General features: G+C 35.8%; 1 protein-coding gene across 2 annotated transcripts; it reads right to left on the bottom strand.

Moving 5' to 3' along the window:
* Positions 1–148: 148 nt before the first annotated feature.
* Positions 149–5,269, bottom strand: stx12l (syntaxin 12, like). 2 transcript variants are annotated; one of them, XM_043260135.1, is made up of 10 exons: positions 5,210–5,269; positions 4,773–4,877; positions 4,530–4,599; positions 3,543–3,642; positions 3,332–3,469; positions 3,214–3,257; positions 2,857–2,953; positions 2,622–2,694; positions 2,452–2,534; positions 149–1,477 (listed from the first exon to the last, which is right to left on the bottom strand). In XM_043260135.1, exons 2-10 carry the CDS (start codon positions 4,870–4,872, stop codon positions 1,385–1,387), a joined length of 798 nt encoding a protein of 265 aa, XP_043116070.1. In that variant the 5' UTR covers positions 4,873–4,877; positions 5,210–5,269; the 3' UTR covers positions 149–1,384. The 2 variants fall into 2 exon arrangements, with proteins under 2 accessions (XP_043116070.1, XP_043116072.1); XM_043260137.1 differs by lacking the exon at positions 5,210–5,269 and having other exon boundaries at positions 4,773–5,198.
* Between the last annotated feature and the right edge of the window lie 17,077 nt (positions 5,270–22,346).

Raw genomic sequence — 22,346 nt, 5'->3', positions numbered from 1 at the left:
TAATACTGGTTTGAACGGTAGTGTATAAAAAAACATTATGTGCATTTTATTTTTATTTTTAATGACAATTTTAGAGCATACGAAAAGGAACATTAACGGTTTATCTGAAATAAATATTGATCATCTGAATAAAAAAAAAAAAGATAGATTGAAGATAAGCATTGAAGAGCAATTTATTAAAACATATTTCATATGTACGTACTACTAAGAAATACACATACTTGTGAGAATCAAAGCACTGTGCATAGAAACATACACAACATTAACATATTTGAAATCATTTGAGAAATAAATATTTTTTTAAGAATAAAGTATTATTTTGCATAATTTCTGTTGAAAAAATGAATCAAGACCTGAAGCAACGAAACTGATTTTAAAAAGGAATTACATTCATGCAAGTGGTTACAAACGTGAACCTTATCATGATTAATGCTGCGCTGTATATGCTCCAGATAATAATTCATAGACAAACATTTTTATAGAGGAAACTGTTATCTTACTAGTATTGTTTATTTAACACATATGTGCAAATGTAGTGAAAACACTGATCTGTATTTCTGCATGAATGGCTCTTAATATTGGGATCTGATCCATAATATATTTAAAATACATTTATTTCGTAGTTTCAGTATATTAACATGTCATATACTGACATATCTTTATGAAGTACAGCTATTATTTGGGGTACTTTTCTTAATATTGACGTTAAAATGTTTTTTGATGACATTATTGATGAAGACTTCTAAGTAATCCTTAAATAATATCGATCTTTAAATGCAAGATATTTAAAATGTACATGAAATATAGGATGCTTGCAACTGCACTAGTTCCACTTCGGCACAATTAAATATACGTCAGCGTATCTTTAGTTGGATTAAATAGAAAATTTGTTGTTTTTATTTAACTTACTTTGAGTAAAGCAGTTTAGCATACCAGAAATACAATTATAAGTGCAATACATATTTATTTTTCAAAAGTAATATTAATAAATGTGACCATGGAGCACAAAACCAGTCATAAGTAGCATGGGTGTATCTGTAGTAATAGCCAAAAATGCACTGTATGGGTCAAAAGGATGCCAAAAATCCTTAGTTTCTTACTGTAAATATATCAAAACACAAATTTTGAAATAAAAATGTCATAATGGCGGTCTCGTGAGCCATGTTCGAGCTGGGATCCGAGGTGATGTGATCGGTTAAGAAGAGCACATGGGTCGAAACGTTTAAGGGAAGCTAGGTTCGCATCACAATATTACCAGCCATTCCTACAGAAGTCTTTTTTTTTACAAATATGTTCTTGCACGTGCACACACGATAAACACACACACGTCATTCGCTCAACTCTGAAGTAGGATCCAGCACTTCTGTCCGACTCTGCTCTCATCTTATCTGATTGCTTGCCAAATGATTATAGCAAAGATGGTCGCCACTAGCGACAGGACAAGAGCCAGAATGCACATCCTTTTGCGGGATTTTCTCTTGAAAGGAAAAAAACACAATTTTATACAGTATACCAAACAGCTCTGACGACATCAGCGTACGCATCTGTTGCATAAACTGCCAGTAGAAAGTCGAAAATCATTTTGAAATATAGACCGTTTTTTGATAGACATCTAATATGCTCACCAAGGATTCATTTATTTGTGTAAATACAGTAAAACAATAATATTATGAATTATTATTCTAAAGAACTGTTTTCTATTTGAATATGTATTTTAATATGTAATTAACTGATGGATGGTAAAGCTGAATTTTCAGTAGCATTGCTTCAGTTTTCATTTTCACAAGATTCTTCAGAAATAATATATGCTGATATGCCACTAAAATATTTCTTATTATTATTAATGGTAAAAAATATTTTCTGAAAACAAAAACATTACTGCATGCTATTTCTATTAGATTTTTTTATGTGTGAAAAACACGATTCATTTTATTTCTTGGGACTCTTTGTTAAATAAAAGGTTTAAGTTTTTGTTAAATATAAGATTATAATTTATTTAAACAGGAATCTTGTGATGATTCTCATTACTTTTGATGCATTCAGTGCATCCACCTGAATTAAATGTAAATAAAAAAAAGTCTTACCCTAAACTTCAATAATTCTTCATAACTTCATAATGAATAAGACACACTTAGTATTATTAATGTTTAAAATAGTTGTACTAATATTTTTATTATAATATTATATGCTGTATAATAAATAAATGCAGCCTTGTTGATCATAATAAAGTTATTTCTAAGTACATAAAAAAAAAAATATATTACAAAAATATATACATTTATTATAAAACAACACACTAACACAATAAGAACATGACAACAAAATAAAAACCTGATTTCTGAAAATTAAAACAAATGATCTGCTTTTAAACTCTCCATATATATATATATATATATATATATATATATATATATATGATCCACTTCAAATGCTTACGACTTGGCCAGATACCTGATAATAAGCAGCCTGATGGAGTTGTTCAGCTCCTCGCTCCACATGCACCTCTGCACTCTCCACGTTGGCTTCAATGCTATCTGTGAACGATGAGTGGAGGAAACCAGGTCTTAAAATCAGCGAATCAGTGAATCTGTGCACCTCTGGTTGGAGAGAACTACACTAACCTATCATGTCTCCCTGGTCGTGGATCATGACCGCAAGGTCCTTGAAGATCTGATTGACATCCATAATGTCTGACTGAATCGAGAATCAAGAACAGAAAGCATTTGGGACCCGATTACCATGCAATTAACATCTTTATAAAGGTACAAAAAGAAATAAACAAAGTGCTGATATTTTATGACAGGCTAACTTGAATGCTTATGAGAAATAATATTTTTTATATGCTAAAGCGCTCACCTCCAGCTGACGGATATTGGTCTCTCTCTCTTTAATAAGCTCAAGGTCCTCTTCGGTGAAAGGCTCCTCTTCTGTCTGCATCCTCCACCCTTCGTTTCTTTTCAAATGAAAAGAGCTGTGAACATTTACGCTTTCATATCTCTCACCAGACCCACATTGTTCATATCTGATTCAAATCAGTAAATATATATATATATATATAGTTATTGGTTTTTGAGTGTCAAGTAAAAACAATCGATGTTCGATGTGCTCTATATCCACCAAAAATGATGAGAAAAGTATCCAGGTTTTCATTCTTTTTACATTTATGCCACTTTTAACAAACCAGATACGTCTCGGTGAATACGATGGACCTACTTTTCGAACGTGACGAGCTGTTCGTCTTGATTCAGCTCGTCGACCTGTAAAATAAACGGCATATTGTTACGGAAACGGCATTGGATGAGCGCGAGATAAGCTTGAAATCTATACTTACGTGGAGCCTGGAGCCCGCTCGGGCCCGCGCCACCGATTCGCGCTCTCTCTCCGCAGCTCGCCGCTGGACCACTTGGAAGTTGTTGAGGGCTGCCGAGAAGTCGTTCATCAGACGGTCTTTCTGAATCCTCTGCTGCCGCTGCGTGAAAAGAAGCGTTAGCACGAGCTCATCCGGCCGGTACGAGGCTTAGCGCCATGACGCTTGAACTCACGTGTTCCGAAGGAGACTGCGGCTGTGGTAGAGAGCCCAGGTCTTTCAGATGTCTGTTGGTCTCTTTTGCTAACTGGTTTGTGTAGTGCTGCATTTGCTGGCTGTTTCGCAACATACATAGATATTCATTTTTGTTACACCCTCTTAATATCATACCCAAAATGAGCAGACGCTAGCCGAAATAGTACGTATGGCAATCTATTTTGTGATTGATTACGTCGGTTTCTTTTAATGCATTAATATCACTCAATAGTTACTTTTATAATTGTAAAGGGATAGTTCACCCACAAATGAAAAATTTTCATTATTTACTCACCCTCAGGTTGCTCCAAAACCATACGAGTTTCTTTCGTTTGCGAACGTAGAAGATATTTTAAAGAATTTAGGTAAACCATAGACGTGAAAGTGTTCGGTTGCCAACACTCTCCAGGATGAAACTGGAGAAGAAACTCATACAGGTTTTAAAACAACCCGAGTTGAAAAATGTTCGTTTTTGGGTGATTTTATTGTCTTCTTAAGCACTAGATGACACTAAATCACTGCCTCGCTTTTCGGCTATTCCTATTTCGTAATCATATCATAACCAATTTGCATAATTTATCAAGCTGGGTGTACAGTGATTATCACCATCCTTATAATGGAGTTATCCTACTTAAAAATATGACATTATTGGTGTTATTTTTTTGTTTGCACATGTATGAAAAAAAATCATGAATAAAAGTAAATAAAGCAACCGTGTAAAAACAAACAAAGAAGCCTTAACCTTGCTGAAATGATATTTTTAGACAAATAAATTTAAGTTTGCTCAGTCGTTTGACATCAGATCACCTCATGCCTGATATATTTAACGCAACCAGGCTCTGTGTTCTCTCTAAAATTTGTGTGTAGACACATTGGCACATAAAATAAGTCCAAAAATGTGCCCCTGGTACCCACCATGTATTCGTCAGTATGCGAGACTACACAATAGATTACAATAATAACTTACAGTCTGTCCTGAAGTTCTGGTGTGTCTGGTCTGGTACCAAGCTGGAAAAGCATGCTCTTGATTTGACCAGCTATACACAGAAAAACATAACAAGTTATGATAGGGAACACAGATATTCAATCGTAAACCTTCAAAGCGTGTTTGTTGAGAATAAAACGATAAAGAACTGTGATGGCAATTCAAATCATCTCTCCCGTTGAGAGTTTTTATTTATTTTTAAATGTAAGACATACATATACCCACTGTTTTGTGTGATTTTCTGGATGTTTGAGCTGCATGTCTGAGTGAGGTTGTTGAAATCTCTGGGCTGTGAGTGACTGTTGTCCATCATTCTGTAAGACATGACGACTAAAAACAACACGGCTGTTTACATCACATGTCATTCATTATAACACATTTACGATATACGTGCGTTTACAATCATTTTCAAAAATCACAACAGATAATTATAATACAGGTTGATATTAAAAGATAAACCATGGCTGAGCAAATCTAAAAATGTACTGCGTACGCAACGCAATGAGACATCATATCGGTTCTAGCTGAGCAGGCCCTTCGTCTGATAAAATGATTACTAGAAATAATTTCATGTTGTCCTCTGAACGGATTCAACAATATTTGCAGTAATGTCATCGTACCAAACTGTTTCAAAAAAGAAACTGTGAGAATGAATCGCATACCTGTGATGCTCGGATGCGGCGACGCGCTGCCCTTCTCTCACAGAAATAAACGGATAGAATGGCCGAAAAAAACATTAGCAAGACATTTAGTGGGCGGGGCCTATCGAGCCATTTCGAGAGGTTCTAAAAATTTTATTATTTTTTATTTTTTAATTTATGCGGTTTATTTATTAACGAGCCAAGCGTCGATTTGATTGTGCGAATAATTGTCTAGAACCTTTCTATAAAAAAATACAATCGCGTCTCTGTCGAATGATACTTGTTACATTTCTCAACGCTTTTTGGGGGGCTCCAGTCACAGTCGTTTGTGATTTTTGAATAAGGCTAGCGTATGAAATTATTTTATATTTATTATTTTACAAGTTTATGTGTTTTATTTCTATTTATATGTCGTTGACCAGCCACCGGTAAACGTTTAGATATTTTTTTAATTAAGACAAAAATCCTTTGTAAATATCAATATGGTTTTTTCATTGTTGAGCCACCGTGCGCCCTCTGGAAGAACAACTTGGTCTCGCTCGCGATAGATAAGTAATATTTTTCAACTAACGTGTCTTTAGAATGATGGCTAGATTCACATTAGACACAGTTCATGTGCGTCACATTAATTTCACGTCTTTTCCAACGAACGTCATGTTTTTATTTATTTAGATTCATTTACTTAGGTCTCTCTCTCTCTCTCTCTCTCTCTCTCTCTCTCTCTCTCTATATATATATATATATATATATATATATATATATATATATATATATATATATATATATATAAAAGTTGCAGAATGGTAGGGTTTACTTTCGGAGAAAATAAGCTCTTTGGCAGTCAGATTCCTGTCTCATGACTTTTATAGGATAATAGATCTCACACACAAGCCTCATCACATGACTTCATTTCCACTGAGACCTCTTACCAGCAGAGTGTTGGTGCTTAGAGCCAAACGTGTATTTATTAGACTAAGAGTTACAAAGATTAAACTATTAAAATAATAATAATAATTAGTAGCAAATAGTTGCAAATAGTTTTGTGAAGTCTAGGAGTCAAGTTAGGAAGACCGCTTTTGAAGGGCTCCTTTTAGGCCTACGTTAGTTCAGTTATGCAGCCAGAAGAGGGCGCTGTCGCTTTAAGTCGTGTTTATTCATTCGTTTTTAATGTCTTTTTAAGTATCGTGAATCCAACCGTGTTCCAAAATTTGCAGGTTTAGACCGAAATGACACGAGTTTATGAGTATACGATGATTTTTTATTTGGGTTGAGCTGCTTAAGTGTCAGCCTGTCTTAGGTCTGTAGGTCTGTTGTTACCTATTAATGAGAAAAATCAATATTAAAACTGATAATAACTTTAAAATGGGACATCATTTATCAGTGAAATGGTTACTTAACACGACACGTCATTACGGATTGTAATGTGTATTGTCTTAAAGGATTTTTCATTTATTTTCTTTCCTGAGGTATTTAAAGGAAATTTAACGCAAGCTTAAAGTCACTATTGCAATACTGAATGCGCCCACTGGGGGGCGATATGAACTAAGCTACTTGTTTGGAACCTCTTTTTTAACATACATACTGAAACATAATGTGTGTTATAAAGTAATATAATTATAATAATAATATATACATGTTCCCTCGAATTTATCCATGAACTAAATGTGTACAGTATAACAGTATATTTAAGCTGAATTTTCTGAATCGTCGCTCCATTCTCCAGACGTTTTCTTATTATTATTACGGTGGTGCTGCTTCATATTCTTGTGAACCTGATGCTTTTTCTTTGCTGAAAAAACCCAAAAGAACAGCATTTATTCCCATTTAATGCACCCTTGCTGAAAGTAATTATTGAAAAGAAGAAATCTCCAAATTTGAAATAATAGTGTTTTAAAAGTATTGTTTTATCTCGAGGTGGCATAATGTTGTAAAAGCGCGTAATTGTGTGTTATGTTCAAAAACCTCAGGAAATGTACTTTAAAAGCTTTTAGATTTCAGCTATTTGCTTTTAGCTTTTTAAAAGGGAACGTTTCATGGAATGAAAGTGAGGTGCTTAATCGAGGTTGAGGTTTCTTTTTAAGATCCGCTGTAAGAAACATTAGTATTATTTTACATGTACGATAATGTTACTTCCGGTGTTTTTGAACAGTAAGATTATTGGTTCACTTAAACAACCTGGTTAGCGCTTGCCTCTGTTTGTTTCTCTCCTAAGCCGCTGGAGTCAAAGGTCGTAGTGCATTCCCACTTTTTCTCATTGTGTCATTCATAGATAAAACATCTCTCCTCGGTTAGCATCTCTCTCTCTCTCTTCCTTATCATTCTAAGTCGTTCATCACCTCTCTTTCTCTTTCAAAGTTCCTTCCTCTGTCATCAGTACGACCTTAGCATCTCCCTTTTGACCTCTCCGAAGGCTTCCCCCTTCCCTCACCCCGTTTTTCTCATGAGCCATCAGGACGCATCGGACGCTTTGTCGCCAAAAGTCATTCACCATAGAGCAGCCGCGCACCAATCGAATCTCTCCTTCATCACCCAAACGTGCCTCCGGCGTACCAGTCAAAGCACAGCTCATCACGTAGAAGTTTACATGCACGCGCGTCGCTCTTGTTTGTAATTTTGGGATGGCTGCCCCGGACATTGGCCAATTTCGTTGGGCAAGATCGTGTGCGCTTTGGAAAGCACCGCAAAAGAGCTCATAAATCTCACCGCTTACGGGATGAGCGTGAGCAAGACTCCTTTTAGGAACAGTCTTCTTGGAACTCGAGGTTTGCATCCAGTACTCGTGTTCTTGATCGACCTGTTCTTGCCTCTTACGCAATAAAAATCACTTGGGTAAGAAAGTATTTTCCAAGATTAGTAATGACGTGTAAACGTCTGTTAAATGACTCGACCAAACAGTCGATTAAAAAACTATTCTGTTGTCCGGAAACAGCCTTTGTCTTTGTTGCATTATAAATAGATGAATCACATAATGGGTGTAGTTACGGTTATACTATTTATTAGATCGGGGTTTATTAGTGGCCTAGTGGTAAGGTTACTGGCAACAGGGAAAAATGTAGGGTAGCAACTTAAAAGGCACTTATTAGAGACTTATTAGAGTGTTGATGTGAGAATATTTGTCCCACAATTTTTCCCATTATTTAACTTATATATATTACTCACAGTTACACACACAAAAGGCGTATATATTTATTTTAACTTACTTCGAACAGAGCGCTTATTATGAAAATAATACACTAAAGTGGGAAATAAATTTAATGGGTTTTTTTTAATGACACTTTTTCTCGAGTTTATTGTAATTAGAATAAAATGTATTATATTATACATTTATGCTAAACACAGTTAGCTTATGTAGAACTTCTTTCAACTTTATATGATCTTCTATTGTCTTTGAAATATGGTTCAAAGTATTTGTGGTAAACTAAAATATTCTTTTATGCCATTTCTACTGAAAATCGAGTGTCGTGTTTTTAATCGCACATTCGTGTAAAGTTGCAATTTGTCAACGCAACAAAATAAGCATATTCTTTTTGAACCATAATTGTTTTTCAACGTATAAATGATATTACCTATCAGTACAGTTGTTAAAAAAATACCTTTAAGTGTACATTAAATACGTTTCTCATTTCATGACTTCAAACGTTCAAATATTATATTTCAAAAAGACTTTTTTTTACATTACTTTGTTCATAGCACATTAATTAATGTTCATTTATAAGAACCTTGTTTGTTACAGAAGCTACTTAACAATAAACACATAATTTTAATAGGTTTTGCCTCGATTTGAAATAATATTTTGCATGATCAGCAATTTTGGTGGTATATTGCATGCCTGATGTAAAATCTGTGACTTAACGCAAATTAAGTTAACAAAGGCTTTATTAGAGGATGAGTTGCTTTATTGTGCTTTAAGTAAAAAGTCTTCATTCATGTTGATGGAAAATGATTGGAAAGTCAAATCACTAAGCACGAGCAAACACTAGGCAGAGAGTAGTTCTAGCGAGGATTCGGATGTTTGCGAAACCACACCTTTGGACAAACGGAGTCGGTGCTTACCTTCCTGCAGTGGGATCGTTTTTCAGAGGACAGAGGGTCAGATGGCAGCAATTATCACACCCCCACTCAGTCCTGACAGCAGAGGGTCGGTCAGCGGTGGGCGACAGCACAGACTATAGGAGGGCTGGAGCCACCATCACTCTTTCTTATGGCATATTGGGCCCCTAAGGGGATTTTTTTTGCCCATCTAACCTATAAACTTTTCTTTGTGCGTTTTCTTCATCTTCCGCTAATTATTTGTGTGAAGATACAATGCGATGCGGTCTTCCGGATCCTGACCTGAACGGATTTTAGAAAGCTGTTCTAGGGCTGAATACTCTCATTGGTCAGCTTTTCCGGTCCAGATGCCAAGGTTTCAAATACAGTCAGCACTGGGACTTTTTGTGTCACTTGTCTATGTTTGCGCGTTCCAGACAGAGACTGTAGGCATGAAGGGGATTTTTTTTTACGGTGACTCATTCCGCAGGTTACATTGTTTCGCCAGTAGGTGGCAGCAGGTCTTTACGAGCGAGTCATTGTATCATTCATTCAACTGATTTGTTTAAATACTGATTCATTCAGGAACAAAACTCCGCTAGCGCGTGTTGCTTGGAAACGGGTAACAGTAGTTCTTATCTTGGGTCGGTTTGGACCTTTTTTTTTGTTGGTGCATAAACTATTTATTTATTTTGTCATACTGAATTCTCTAAAGATGACTACAGCATTGTTTAACACTCGAGATAGTGTCGCACCCCTCCATTTAAAGACAGTAAAAAATATTTAAAGGAATAGTCCACCCAAAAATGTACCCACCCTCGGGCCATTCAAGATATGGATTAGTTAGGTTCCTCGTATGTCACTTGCTGAGTAAGGGATCCTCTGCAGTGAATGGGTGCCGTCAGAATAAGAGTCCAAAAAGCTGATAAAAACATCACAAAAAGTAATCCTCATGACTCCAATCAATCAGTCACTGATGTCTTGTGAAGTGGAAAGTGTTTGTGTTTTTAAAACTAAAAATCTATTATTAAATTTTAACCAGAATACAAATCCATAATCCATAATAACGCTTCCTCCAGTGAAAAAATCAATTCCCTTGTTGTGTCTTACATCAAAACTCACCAACATATTTGTTTAAAACCGTTTTGGACTGTTATAAGCTACGCACATAAATATGTGTAGATGTCTCTCCTTATTCAGATGAGATGACTTTGAGCTCACTTAATTATTTTCATCTCTCTATGGAATGAAAAATCATTTTCACACAAGAAATGTACATAGAGGGCTAGTTGATAGTGACCATGTCTGTTAGGATCCGGGAAGGACAAAAATGTCATAATGACTATACATATGACTTTATGTTCCAAGTCTTCTGATGCTGTATGATTCATGGTGCGAGGAACAGAGTGAAATGTAAGATGTAGTCAAGCCGTTATTCAGGACAATCTTTTCTCCACTACTGCTGATAAATCCATAGTATGTTATTAACCATATTAAAAAAATTAAAGTATAGATCTTTAGCGGAAAGGAACTTTTACTGAATAGTGATAATACTTAAATTGCAGTATGTATACACACAAAACTAATACAGTTAGCTTACTATCAGTAAGATAAGGGGCTTACCCGAATAATTAAACGATTTAAAACATACAGTGAAAATATGAACAGTGAAGAGGTAAAGACTCACACATCATTGACACATCAATGAAAACACACAACACTAAAATAATGCGTTAATGACATAAGATGTAAAATCTCAATTTACGTGAATGTTGAGAAAAACACATAAGAAACATAAATATTTAAATTATACAGAGAAATCATTTTAACTGTAAAGTGTAAGATGACATTTCTTTTTTTACTTACAAATATTGTACGTTTAGCAATAGTTTTTACAATAAAATGACATGAAATATTTTCTGTGTCTATAGGTTAATAAATTCATGTTTTATCATAGCAATTAAATGTATAATCCCTATTCATTTATTTATTAATAAATTAATTCATTTCATTTTTACAGTGTGTGGTCACTATAAACATGTTTTAAATACTGATATTTGAAATGATTTAAAATATTTTAACGTTTAAAAAGATATATATAAATATAAAATACTTAAAATATTTTTTATAGAATGTAGATACATATTCTAAAATATCTCCTTTTTGAAAACAACAGCAAAAAGTTTCTGAAAATAAATAAGATAAGGTAAAACTAGACTGTGATTCAATAAGCCTACAAGGATGCAGATGAGTTCCATTATTAATGTTTTAATCATAATACAAATACTATCGCATATGTAACGTAACTCCTGTGTCAAAAAACCTGTGCGTTTAGGACAAAGGCCACATTTGATTGGGCGGATGAGTGGAGGATAGAGAGTAGAAGTCTTACCCACCCTGACCTTTGGCTCTGCTTTAATCTGATCAAGGGTCAAGGAAGGGTCATGCCAATTGTAATGACTTCCTCCTATTAAAGTTTGATATACGCGGCGTTTACCAGCACAGCCACTATGTCATGATTTCAGCACTAAATCCTGTCAAAAGTGATAGGGACAGATTTAAAGAGATGACAACATTGTGTACTTCTGCTTCTAATCAGTGATAGTGGCTGATGAAGCACACAAACACATGTCCAAAGGTGCTGCGGTGATGCATAGCGCTGTGATGGTGTCAGATGGAAATTGCAGGATGCTTTCATTGTTGTAAGTGTCATGTATCTCGAAGCCCTGATAATAATGATATTTTACCTTTAACGATACATTTGTGTTCAGTCATGCTTAATTGTTGCACACTATTCATTTCTTTCTATTTAATTTATATATTACATTTGTAATCTGCTTAGTAAGGTAGTTGTTAAGTTTAGGTATTGGGTAGGATTATGGATGTTGAATAAGGTATGTAGAGTTAAGCTTTACTAATACATGGATAATATGTGTGTAGAGTACTATATTATCAAATAAGTCTACTTAAGTGCTACTTTAATCAGATGTTTCTTAACGCAAATGATCATTTTAGACTGCTCTGTAATTACTTTATTTAAAGTTTTAATAATGTCTTTGTCATACTTTAACAAAGTTATGTATGTTAATAATACTACAGTACATGTAAAGTAGGTACTTGTTAATCATTTCAAATGTAGTGTGTTATTCAATAAAGTAAATACATTTGAAATGTGCTGCAATCAACTTTATGATTACGCTCTGTAATTACACATATATATGAACGTAATGTAATATGATTTTTTTTTAAAAATATTTAAATTATCATTAATGTATAATAATGATATGTTTAAATGCATGCTACAGCTTTTAATAGAAAAGATATACACTTATACAATGCTTGTTAGTACATTCGCAAAACAAATATAATCAGATAAAGTCCAGCTAAATACATTTTATATGAATTAAAATTACTTGCATGACTGCGTTTTTTGTGCGTGGAACGCAACTGAAAAATATATAGTGTTTTTTTGGGCTTTTTTTTTCCATTCCACGCAGATCAGTAATGTGCTTCAGCATACTTCGTGATGGGTTCTCACAAGATCTTCCTGCGGTTTGAGTATCTCCAAGTTATTTTTAACGCTGACCTTATTTTACTCATGAATTGAAAAACCCCCAGAACAAAAACCCTTAAGAAAACCCATGGTGAATTGACGTCACGGTTGCGGGACTCTAAGCGGTCCGAAGTTGAACTAAAACGGTTTGACGTTTCTAGGGACACTTTCAGACAGTGCTTCTGAACCTGGGGAACTTATCAAAAGTCACGGGTTTCAAAGAATCTTTTATATAATAGTTAATCGTTTCATGTCATTTGAAGCATATTTAGTGCTGTGTTAAATGTGGACAGAATCGGGAATTGGTTTATTTAGGGTTAAATGTTTAACCCATCCTTCTGATTGTAACCCAACCTCTGGGTCAGACCTTCTGATTGTAACCCAACCTCAAAATTGGTTCTGTCCATATTTTACCCAGCCCTTGTATCTTTTAGAGCATAGTTGCTCCGAGAACTAAATTATATTGCTCGTGTAAATCATTGTAATGTGTTATTTTGGACAATGTGGGACAAAAGGGTTGAGAACCACTAAAACGAGAGAGAACTTCAGAGAAATTCTCGTAACTCTCCAATAGGTGGCGACAACCGTCGGCACCGGCGGAGAATCTGTCGAAGCCGCCAGCCAGTAGATGAGGTTCATCAGACGTTCAGAGCAGGCCTTTTAGTTCTCGGGCAGCCCGCGATGTCTCATAGTCGTGACCGATGGTTTACGCACACGTGCGCGTTCACACACTCTCCACAGCTGGGAATAAAACCGTGCCGTTCTCCGGTTCCGCCGTTTGAGAAACAATAACCTGCTCCCCGAACGTGTGAGAATGCGAAGGCTGGACGTGCATCAACAACCCCAGCTGGAAGGAACAAGTGAATGAGACGGAAAAGGAGAGAGAAACAAAGAGGGGGAGAGGAAGAGGTCATCTGTTTCCCCTCTCTGTTACACACCTGTGGAGAACAAACACTCGCGGAGCGGTTTCTCGGTCCTGTGGGAAAACTGGGAAAGAAACTTTCCGCAGTTGATTTCCGTTTTTATTATAATTTAGCTTTCGCGGGCCGGATGCAATGTATGCGCATGAGCAGAAGAAGAAAGGAGCAGGCCATTTAACTTTTAAGTCTTGATGTTAGGAGAAGATGGGAGAGAGAGAGAGAGAGAGGGAAGGAGGAAGGTGGATACGCATCGCTTCCTGATGTGTTTATACTTCTCACACGCTTTTCTTCCTGTCCTGGCTGTATTTAGACTTCCTCTTTCACTGGGGCTATTTTGAGGCCTTGTTGTTCTCCTGCCAAGACGCACATCCACATGTGTTTGAAAGAATACTGACTCGGAGATTAAAAGCTATAGCCGCTAAAATGAAAGAAATCGGAGGGATTTTGAATCGCCACGTCAAACTAAAATGATTGGGAAATTGGTTTGGAAACAAGTCGTGGGTTGTGTCAGCCAGCTCACATTCTTATATTTAAAATGCAGTTTCTAATCTGGAAGTTTCAGTATGACGGTGTATCTTTAGCGTGTAATAGAAATAAAATTGATTGAGTCACTGGCTGACTGCACGTTATTCTTAGGTGGTGTTTAAGAGAGAGAAAGATCCATGAATTAGGCAACTTTTTATTTACTTGTTTATTTATTTATTTTGTCCGTCTGTCTTCTCACTGAGGACATTCCCATAACGTGACACAACCATGTCTTCCTGTGATTCTCACTCTTGATCCATACTATCTCTTTTCCTGTTTATCATAATCAGTCTGAACTAACATTTAGTCATCAGCAAATGTCCGTCGCCTGCAGTTTTACACAGTATCACTACACTGGTGAACATTAGAAGTCTGGATGAAAACTTATATATATATATATAATTTGATTGTCTGCTTTTTGTTAATATTTTAGTAACAATACTGTTTCATTACTGTTTTTAATTACTAGCAATGCAGAAGCATTTGAAAGCATTTGTTAGCTACACTGTAAACTTTACATTGACTCAACTAAAACATTTTATGTAGCGGGGTGACTTATTTTAAGTTGAAACAACTTTTTTTACAGTGTAATATTTTAAAATTTAACAATACGTTTTTAAAATGCAAAGTTGCATCTTTAATATTGTTACATTTTAATGCGAATTAATAATAATCATCATTATTATTTAATCACAAAGACATTTTATTTGTGAAATATGCATATTGCAATTTGCAAGTTCACATTGCATTTTCCAAAAATAAAATAATAATTCTTACACTGATTAGAAAAAGCAAACTTTTAAATGAACTGTTTTTATTCAAGTCACAAATATTATTTCATATTACTGAATCAACCCAAATATATTAATACAATGAAATCAAGTAGAATAATTAGTTTTTTAATTTTTTTACACTTCTAAAAATCTAAAAAACCGCCATAGCATTTGTATGGTGACTATCGCTCCTATATGTAAAGCTTGAGGATCATCTGGTGTTACATTAGCACATATTTTAATAAACAGTTAACAAACTTGATCCTTCATGTACAGTAATGAAGAGGACAGATCTTAAGATTTCCTTTAGGGAGGTTTTAGCCGCATTTTGTCCTTTGTCCAAAATTGGTGGCCTTTGACCTGAGCTCTTAGCGCTGGACGTAACGGTTAAAGTTAAAGACTTAATCTTTCTATTATAAATCGTGCGCTGCGTTTCATGATTGCAGACAGTCTGAACAGATGTTTGTGTCAAACCATTTTCTGCATCGTTTAAAGGGACACATTCTTTATTCAAGAACATTTGCGGCAAGCCCCAACAAATGAAAGCGCGACCCGCTAAACCCGCTTTATGTGGCCCACAGCTGAAATCGTATATTTTTCGCCCTTTCTCTCTGGGTTTTGCGGACCGCTCCTCTCTGATGGAGGGGCCGGAGGGGCCGTGTCCTTTGCACCCAACTGCTCTCCCACCGAACAGACACTAATTACTGCCCTACATGTTTGTATGTCTGCAGGATCTTCCGACGACAAAACAAAAAACCACAACAAGCATTTTCCACTGTTTTTACAAAGCTCTGATGTTATTTATAGGGCTGTTTATTAGTCACTATGAGACAGAGTGAGACACAAAGAACGCAGCGTATACGGACAGGGTTTGAAAATGATGTGCATGTGGAAATAATCATTTTTAGATCGTTGTTTTTGGTGTCGACCGGCAGATCTTCGCTGTTCGCTGGTGGGATATTCTGTAGGTTTGCTTCCTTTGTTCGCATGCTCGTTTTAAAGTCTCAAGGTTGCTTAGGGATTGTCATCAAGCACTTTTGTTTCGAAGGCAAAAAACAGTGGAAGGAAGCAGTTTGGACAGGGAAGAATGGACAATAGTGACACATTGCAACAATGAATGGTAACGTTTTATGGTAACAGTTTAGTGAGCAAATCTCACCATAATTTTTTTTTATTAGCATGCATATTACTAGCATATTGGCTGTTTATTACTAGCATATTACTACATTGTGCAAGCATATATTGGCTTCCCTTAATCCACTTCATATTTAAATATCTACTTTGCATCGCTACTGCCTTACTAACTGTTAACTAACATCAAATTACGAGTTTATTAAGAGAAAGGTCATAGTTTATTGTTAGCTGAAAGTGAGAATTAATTCCCAAACTAAACAATGTAGGTCACATTAGTTGATGCATTAACTAACAATAATCAACATTTGTTATAATATTTATTCTTCTTTGTTAACGTTAGTATATATTCAGCCGCATGAAGCAATATTAACGGATATAACTATACTTTTAATAATATATTACAGGGTTTGGGCATTGGGTTTTAAAAAGAAGCCACTCTCCGATGACATTAAGGCCTTAAAAGCTTCCCAGTATGCTTGTCTTGTTTTCCAGTACAAACGTCTAAAGATCCTTAAATCAAGATGCATTTATAAAGATGCAGTCTTGTTTTCTGGGAAATTTATGTTGTTTATGCTTCAAACAAGAACAATTATCTGCCAGTCGTGTCAGGGAAGGGCCATTTTTCTGAACCTGTTTGTTCTTGCTTTAATGATAATCTCACTTCATATAGTAGTAGTATAGTATAGTAAATAATTCACTATTAACTTGGACTTTTCCCTCAAAAAACTGTCAATTTGCACATTTCTGATAGTAAGGTAGTTGTTAAGTTTGAGATTAGGTATGTAGAATAAGGTCATGTAGAATAAAGCTTTAAAATGTGCTTAATTACTACAAATACTGTAAATGGCTAATATTCTAGTAATATTCATGCTAATAAGCAACTAGTTAAGAAACTCTAAAATAAAGTGTTACAGTATTTTATCTTGCATTCTGTATTTGGGACTTAATGCCAAAATGTATGAATTTGAGGCCTAATTTAAGCATTTAAAACATAAAAATACGCGACTGCAGTGCTTATAATTAACAAAAACGTATAATTCTTGGTGTGAACCGATCTTAATTTTAATATCTAGTGCCTTTGATTACCACTGAGAATTTTCTCCATTCGTTAAAACAAAGTAAAGGATTTAGCGCTTCATTTATAACAGAACATGTTCGTGAAGTCAATATTGCTTTGAAAAATAGTAACTGTTTTCAAACAGGTTTGCCATTGGCTGGACAAACAGATAGTCCCTCCCCCGAACTTACGGCATTAGTTGAGTCACACTCATTGTTGCTTGGGATGCACAAATAAATACAGCAATGTTTTTAAAAAGTAAAGTGGAGTCATTGTTTACTGGGCTCATTCTTCCAGTGACTTATTTATAACGAACTCACTAACCTGGAATAAGAGAAAGTATTTTAGCATCCAGAAATGCCACACACCACCTGTAACTCCTTATGTATTTTTTTAATGATTTTTTTGATTGTCTGCTTTCAAAAACACATGTTTGTGTATCATGAGTCCATGTCAGGTATCACGTTTGTTATTCCCGAAACGAGTGTCTGCATCCCCACAGACTCAAATCGGAATGGACCAGTTATTTGGCATTCCTCAAATTTATTAATCTTGCGCCGACATGTTTCCACATTCCCGGAAACATGGATTACTCATCAGTGAGCACTCATGCCGGACCCTGGGTGGCTCCTTTCCCTCCAAACGAACAAACATGTGACCACAAACACAAGTGTAGACCAAACATCAGATGAGCTGGAAAACGTCAGTGTTTACATTGTCAGAGAGAGCAATGACGTTCTGGAACTGTTTACTGATGATGTTGAAAAACATGTAATTAATCAGCCCCGCATCGCTCCGCGCTTGTTATTATTTGTTGAAACGTGCCCGCTAAAGCGTACTGTTAATCAAGGATCATGTCGCTGTCAGAGAGCTCGACGGACGTCGGATTGGCCGACGGGGTTTATGTGTGGGCCTTGGGGTCACAGACGTTTCCAGGGAATCTTATCGCATTGGGAGACGTTGCGTTTGTCCATTTCCTTTGTCCCTTTGGTCAACATTTAGTGGCTTCTAGGAACAGCCGCTGATGGAACTGCAAGGGTGTTCTGCGAAAACAACAACAGCATGGAAAAAACTAAACGAAACTAAAAATGACGTCGTAATGCAACAGTCTACTTTGGGAATAATTTAATCTAATTTGGGTTTTTTTCGTAGTTTGCGCTGGGGCGGTCAAACCAAGCCAGTCAAATGTTTATAGTAAACGTACAAAGTCACAACCCATGTACCATTAAAATAATAGTTCACCCAAAAATTAAAATTCTAGAGTCATTTACTCCATCAATTAGTTCCAAATCTCTAAAAACTTTTTTTTACTGCCGAACACAGAGAGAGATGTTTTAAAGAAAGTTTGTATCCACACTGTTTTGGGTCACCATTGACTTCTGTAGTAATTTTGTTTTCCACTATGGAAGTCAACGTTCATTAAAATACCTTACTTTGTGTTTAGCGTTCACACGGGTTCAGAACTACTTGAGGGTGAGTAAATGATGACAGAATTTGCATTTTTGGGTAAATTATTCCTTTAAAAACAGTTTTACTATATAGTAAAAAACAGAAAGCGCCGTATACATTGCACGCAAATGGCTTGTAAAGGATACGCTGTCTATTTGTGCTGTGCTAGTAACAAACGTATAGAATGCGCCACAAACGTGTTTATTAACAGAATCGCAAAGTAGATCGTAAGCGAAACGTTGAGTGAATCACCCACCGCTTTAAAACAGATATTTGTTGGACATCAGCAAAACACAAACCAGGACACAAATGGCCGAATAAGCAGTTTATATTATAATTTTATTTTGTTAAATTACATTTAAACGTAAATGGTCCTTTTTCTATTAAAGAGTGCTAAAAGAGTGTACCGTGGATCACCTTTATGAGGCTGTCCTTGTCTGGAGTGAGGTATCTTTATCTGTCTTTAATTGGTTAGGCTCAGAATCCTCTGCAGTTGTTGTACATGGTTAAAAAAAACCACTGAATATCCATTCATGTCATGCGACAGATAAGCAGTAATAATAAGCTATTATCCACCAAAAGGCAGATTCATCACACGACAAAATCCTATGCAAATGAGATTGGAAAAGCGATTTGATTTTATTAAGTTATTTACAATAAACAACATTGAAATATATTAAATATATTTCAATCTCCACCCATGATTGTTTTATGTTATGAGGACTGATCACTGCTAACTCCAACCCTTCTTTTTTCGTAACTTAAATAATTGAATGCACCACTTTACAGTCCTTTTACATTTAGTTCACGTCACCATTGCTATTCCATCAGTCCCTATTTAGCGTTACTGAGTAATACTATTTCTGGTTGGTGTTTACCTGGTATCTGTGACCATCTGGATATGTGCAGAAATTATACACAATTAGTGGTGTTTGCTAAGGCAAACATCACTATTACTGTTGCTCATACAGTGGGTTAGTGATTTGAACAAACTCCTCTAAGTAAAAAAAAAACTGTGTGCATGAGACATCAAATCGTGTGGCTTGTTGAGGAGTGGTGTGCTATTGCTTTTCTAAGCGGTCTTACTTTAGGTTTTCACCTGTTGGGCAAAATCTTACACCGGCTGTGTTGTCATGCACCCTGAGGCCTGCTGTATAATAAAAGTGCAGTTAAAACCTTGCAATTCTTAATAATTACCATATTTTCCAACATAATGCTTGTAAACGGGAGTAAAGAGGTTGATTTGATTTGATTAAGATATATCCAGCTGTATTGTTTTGTCATTGGTGCATATAAATGAACAACCTGTACTCTTTCTTTGTGTTGTATCAATCTGAATGAAAAAGAAGGAATGCAGTATGGTATATGCAAAAATATGTATTATCTATATGTACAAGGGCTGTCCGGAAAGTATCCATCCGTGTAATATGACAAATAGAGACATATAAGTAGGCTGTAAAACAAGCAGATATATTTTGTTCATTATTAGGAGCTTTCGAGTCATATACACTAATGAACCACTTTTTTTTAAGAGGGATCAAATTAACGTCACGTTAGACTCACAATTGCAGAACGAACAGACTACGAGGTTTTTAATTGCGAAATGTTTTTCTTTGGAAATTGCACAGTTCGTTTCGGAGAGAAGTCAGATTAAGAACCAAAATTTGTTGTATTGCTGACTGATATTTAACTGATATTTAATATGTACAGATGTGACCGTTTTGTTTGATTCATGACCAAAATTGAATCCTAAAAAATGTCTGACGAAACACGTTTTAATAAACATCGAAGCCTGTGCCTGCATTTGGTGTTTGATGCATATAACTGTGATATATATGAGCAGCGAGTGACTGAAACGTTAGTCATTTTTTTTTGCACAATAATGATTCTACTACAACCAAAAAACAGATGGGAATTTCCTCAGAAATCCTGTCACAGACATCTGTGAGGGAACATATAGACACACAAAGCCTTTCCCAAGCTCATTGTGTATAAAAATGTCACTCCGTTTGTTTCCTGTAAGTGCATTATTATTTATTTCCGTTGCTTGCACCAGCTATAATTATATTTAGTAACGTTTTGTAGCACTTGGGGCGTTATACACAGTTAAGCACGCAGTATGTGCCTGGAATGCACAAATATTACCTGACACAGACCGAAAACATGTCAACGCCGACACTCAGACGGTTGCAACATAACAGGACTAATCCATCCTAAGACCGTGATTAACCTGAAACTGAAAAAAAAGTGAAACAAAACAAAGTCTTAAACCAGTTTCATGCAAACAGCGTAAATCGTTCGCCAAACACATTGCCCACATTGAGAGTTGCTGGGTGTGTATTTGCTAAAGCATTACGCAGCGAGCATTCTTACTGCGTCTGATACTGTAACGACAGTGTAAATAAAAGTGTTTGCGAGGACAAGCCTAAAATACATTGAGGGTGAATGAGAGATTACTAAATAATAACATTTATGCAGCGTTGGTGTTCTACATGATGCTATTTTGAAAAGTACTGAACGTATTTTTATTGTAGCGCACAAAAAGATTCTGGTTTAAACCTGCTTTGTAAAATAAAATAAAAAAATACATTAAAAAATAAAAATTTTAAATAAATAAATGATGCATATTTTGAAAATCTCAGTACAGGTTATCTTGTCTTTTAATAAATAAATAAATTGTAAATTTTGTTGTCATTTGAGCGTTTTATTGGTCTAATTTTTTATTTATTTGTTTATTTATTTATTTGTTGAGTGATACGGGTTGCAAAGCAATGATCAAAATGAATAATCATGCTCATTTAGAAAACAAAGTCTAAGTCAAAGAGTCAACAAGTAGTTGAGCATAGAATTAATCAATCAATCATTTTTTTTATTTATATAGCGCTTTTAACAACACAGGTTGCATCAAAGCACTATATTAAGGCAATTTACGACTGACCACCGCACAAAAATGCACAATTTAGATCAACTGCACCCTGCTACAGAGAGCAACATCCAACGCATTTACATAAGAAAGGGTGAAGAGGGATTGCGGGGTGTTTTGTCGGGAGCAGCCGAGACCTTTAATTTACCGGTGTAATACTTACGGGAGAGGCACATTAAAGGTCAGCGTAATGACAGGAGAGACGCTAATAGACTGGCTACGAGAACAGGAATCCACAGATTGGTATGTGTCTGTATCAGGTGAGACTTTGTGGCACTCTGCAATGTCGACATGCTCTGAGTCACTGTACTAATTCACGCTCATAAACGTGCTTTTAAAGAAGCAGCCTCGGGATGTCTTGCATTAGTCCGATAAAAGCATATCAATCAGCGCTATCTCTGACAAAATCAGGTCTCATCGCTTTTTATTTGCCTTTGACTTTCAGGAAGCAATTTATGTGTGATGGTAGAATGTCCGCGGGGCTGTTTAAGAGCGACTAGGAAGAAAGCTGACATTCATTTAATAACAGGCTCTGGACACAATTCCGTTCAACTTATACTGAGATGTCAACAGGCTAACAAAGGAAGAGCTAGTTGGGTTAGACATTTGACATCGGTCTAGACATGTGAGCCCTCAGCGCGCAGGAAGAGCACCTGACAAATAACAACAACATCCCATGCAGACGCGGGAAATGTGTGGACAACGTCAAAACAGAAGAACGTGCAAATGAGTTTCTGTTCTTTGTGGTGGACGGACATGTGGAACACAACAGACATGTGACCTGAGTGTTTCATA

This window comes from Puntigrus tetrazona, chromosome 16 (assembly GCF_018831695.1).
Source record: "Puntigrus tetrazona isolate hp1 chromosome 16, ASM1883169v1, whole genome shotgun sequence".
Classification (NCBI taxonomy): domain Eukaryota; kingdom Metazoa; phylum Chordata; class Actinopteri; order Cypriniformes; family Cyprinidae; genus Puntigrus; species Puntigrus tetrazona.
The sequence above is the reverse complement of the archived record's forward strand: the minus strand, read 5'-3'. Positions and strand labels throughout refer to the sequence as shown.

What these genes read in the sequence shown, in the direction of transcription:
- stx12l (XM_043260135.1), bottom strand. Translation starts at nt 4,872, where the DNA reads ATGTCTTACAGAATGATGGACAACAGTCACTCACAGCCCAGAGATTTC. An exon ending in CCAGAAAATCACACAAAACA is followed by an intron (nt 4,600 to 4,772) that starts GTGGGTATATGT and finishes TTCTGTGTATAG; the next exon opens with CTGGTCAAATCAAGAGCATG. An exon ending in CGACCAGGGAGACATGATAG is followed by an intron (nt 2,535 to 2,621) that starts GTTAGTGTAGTT and finishes CATCGTTCACAG; the next exon opens with ATAGCATTGAAGCCAACGTG.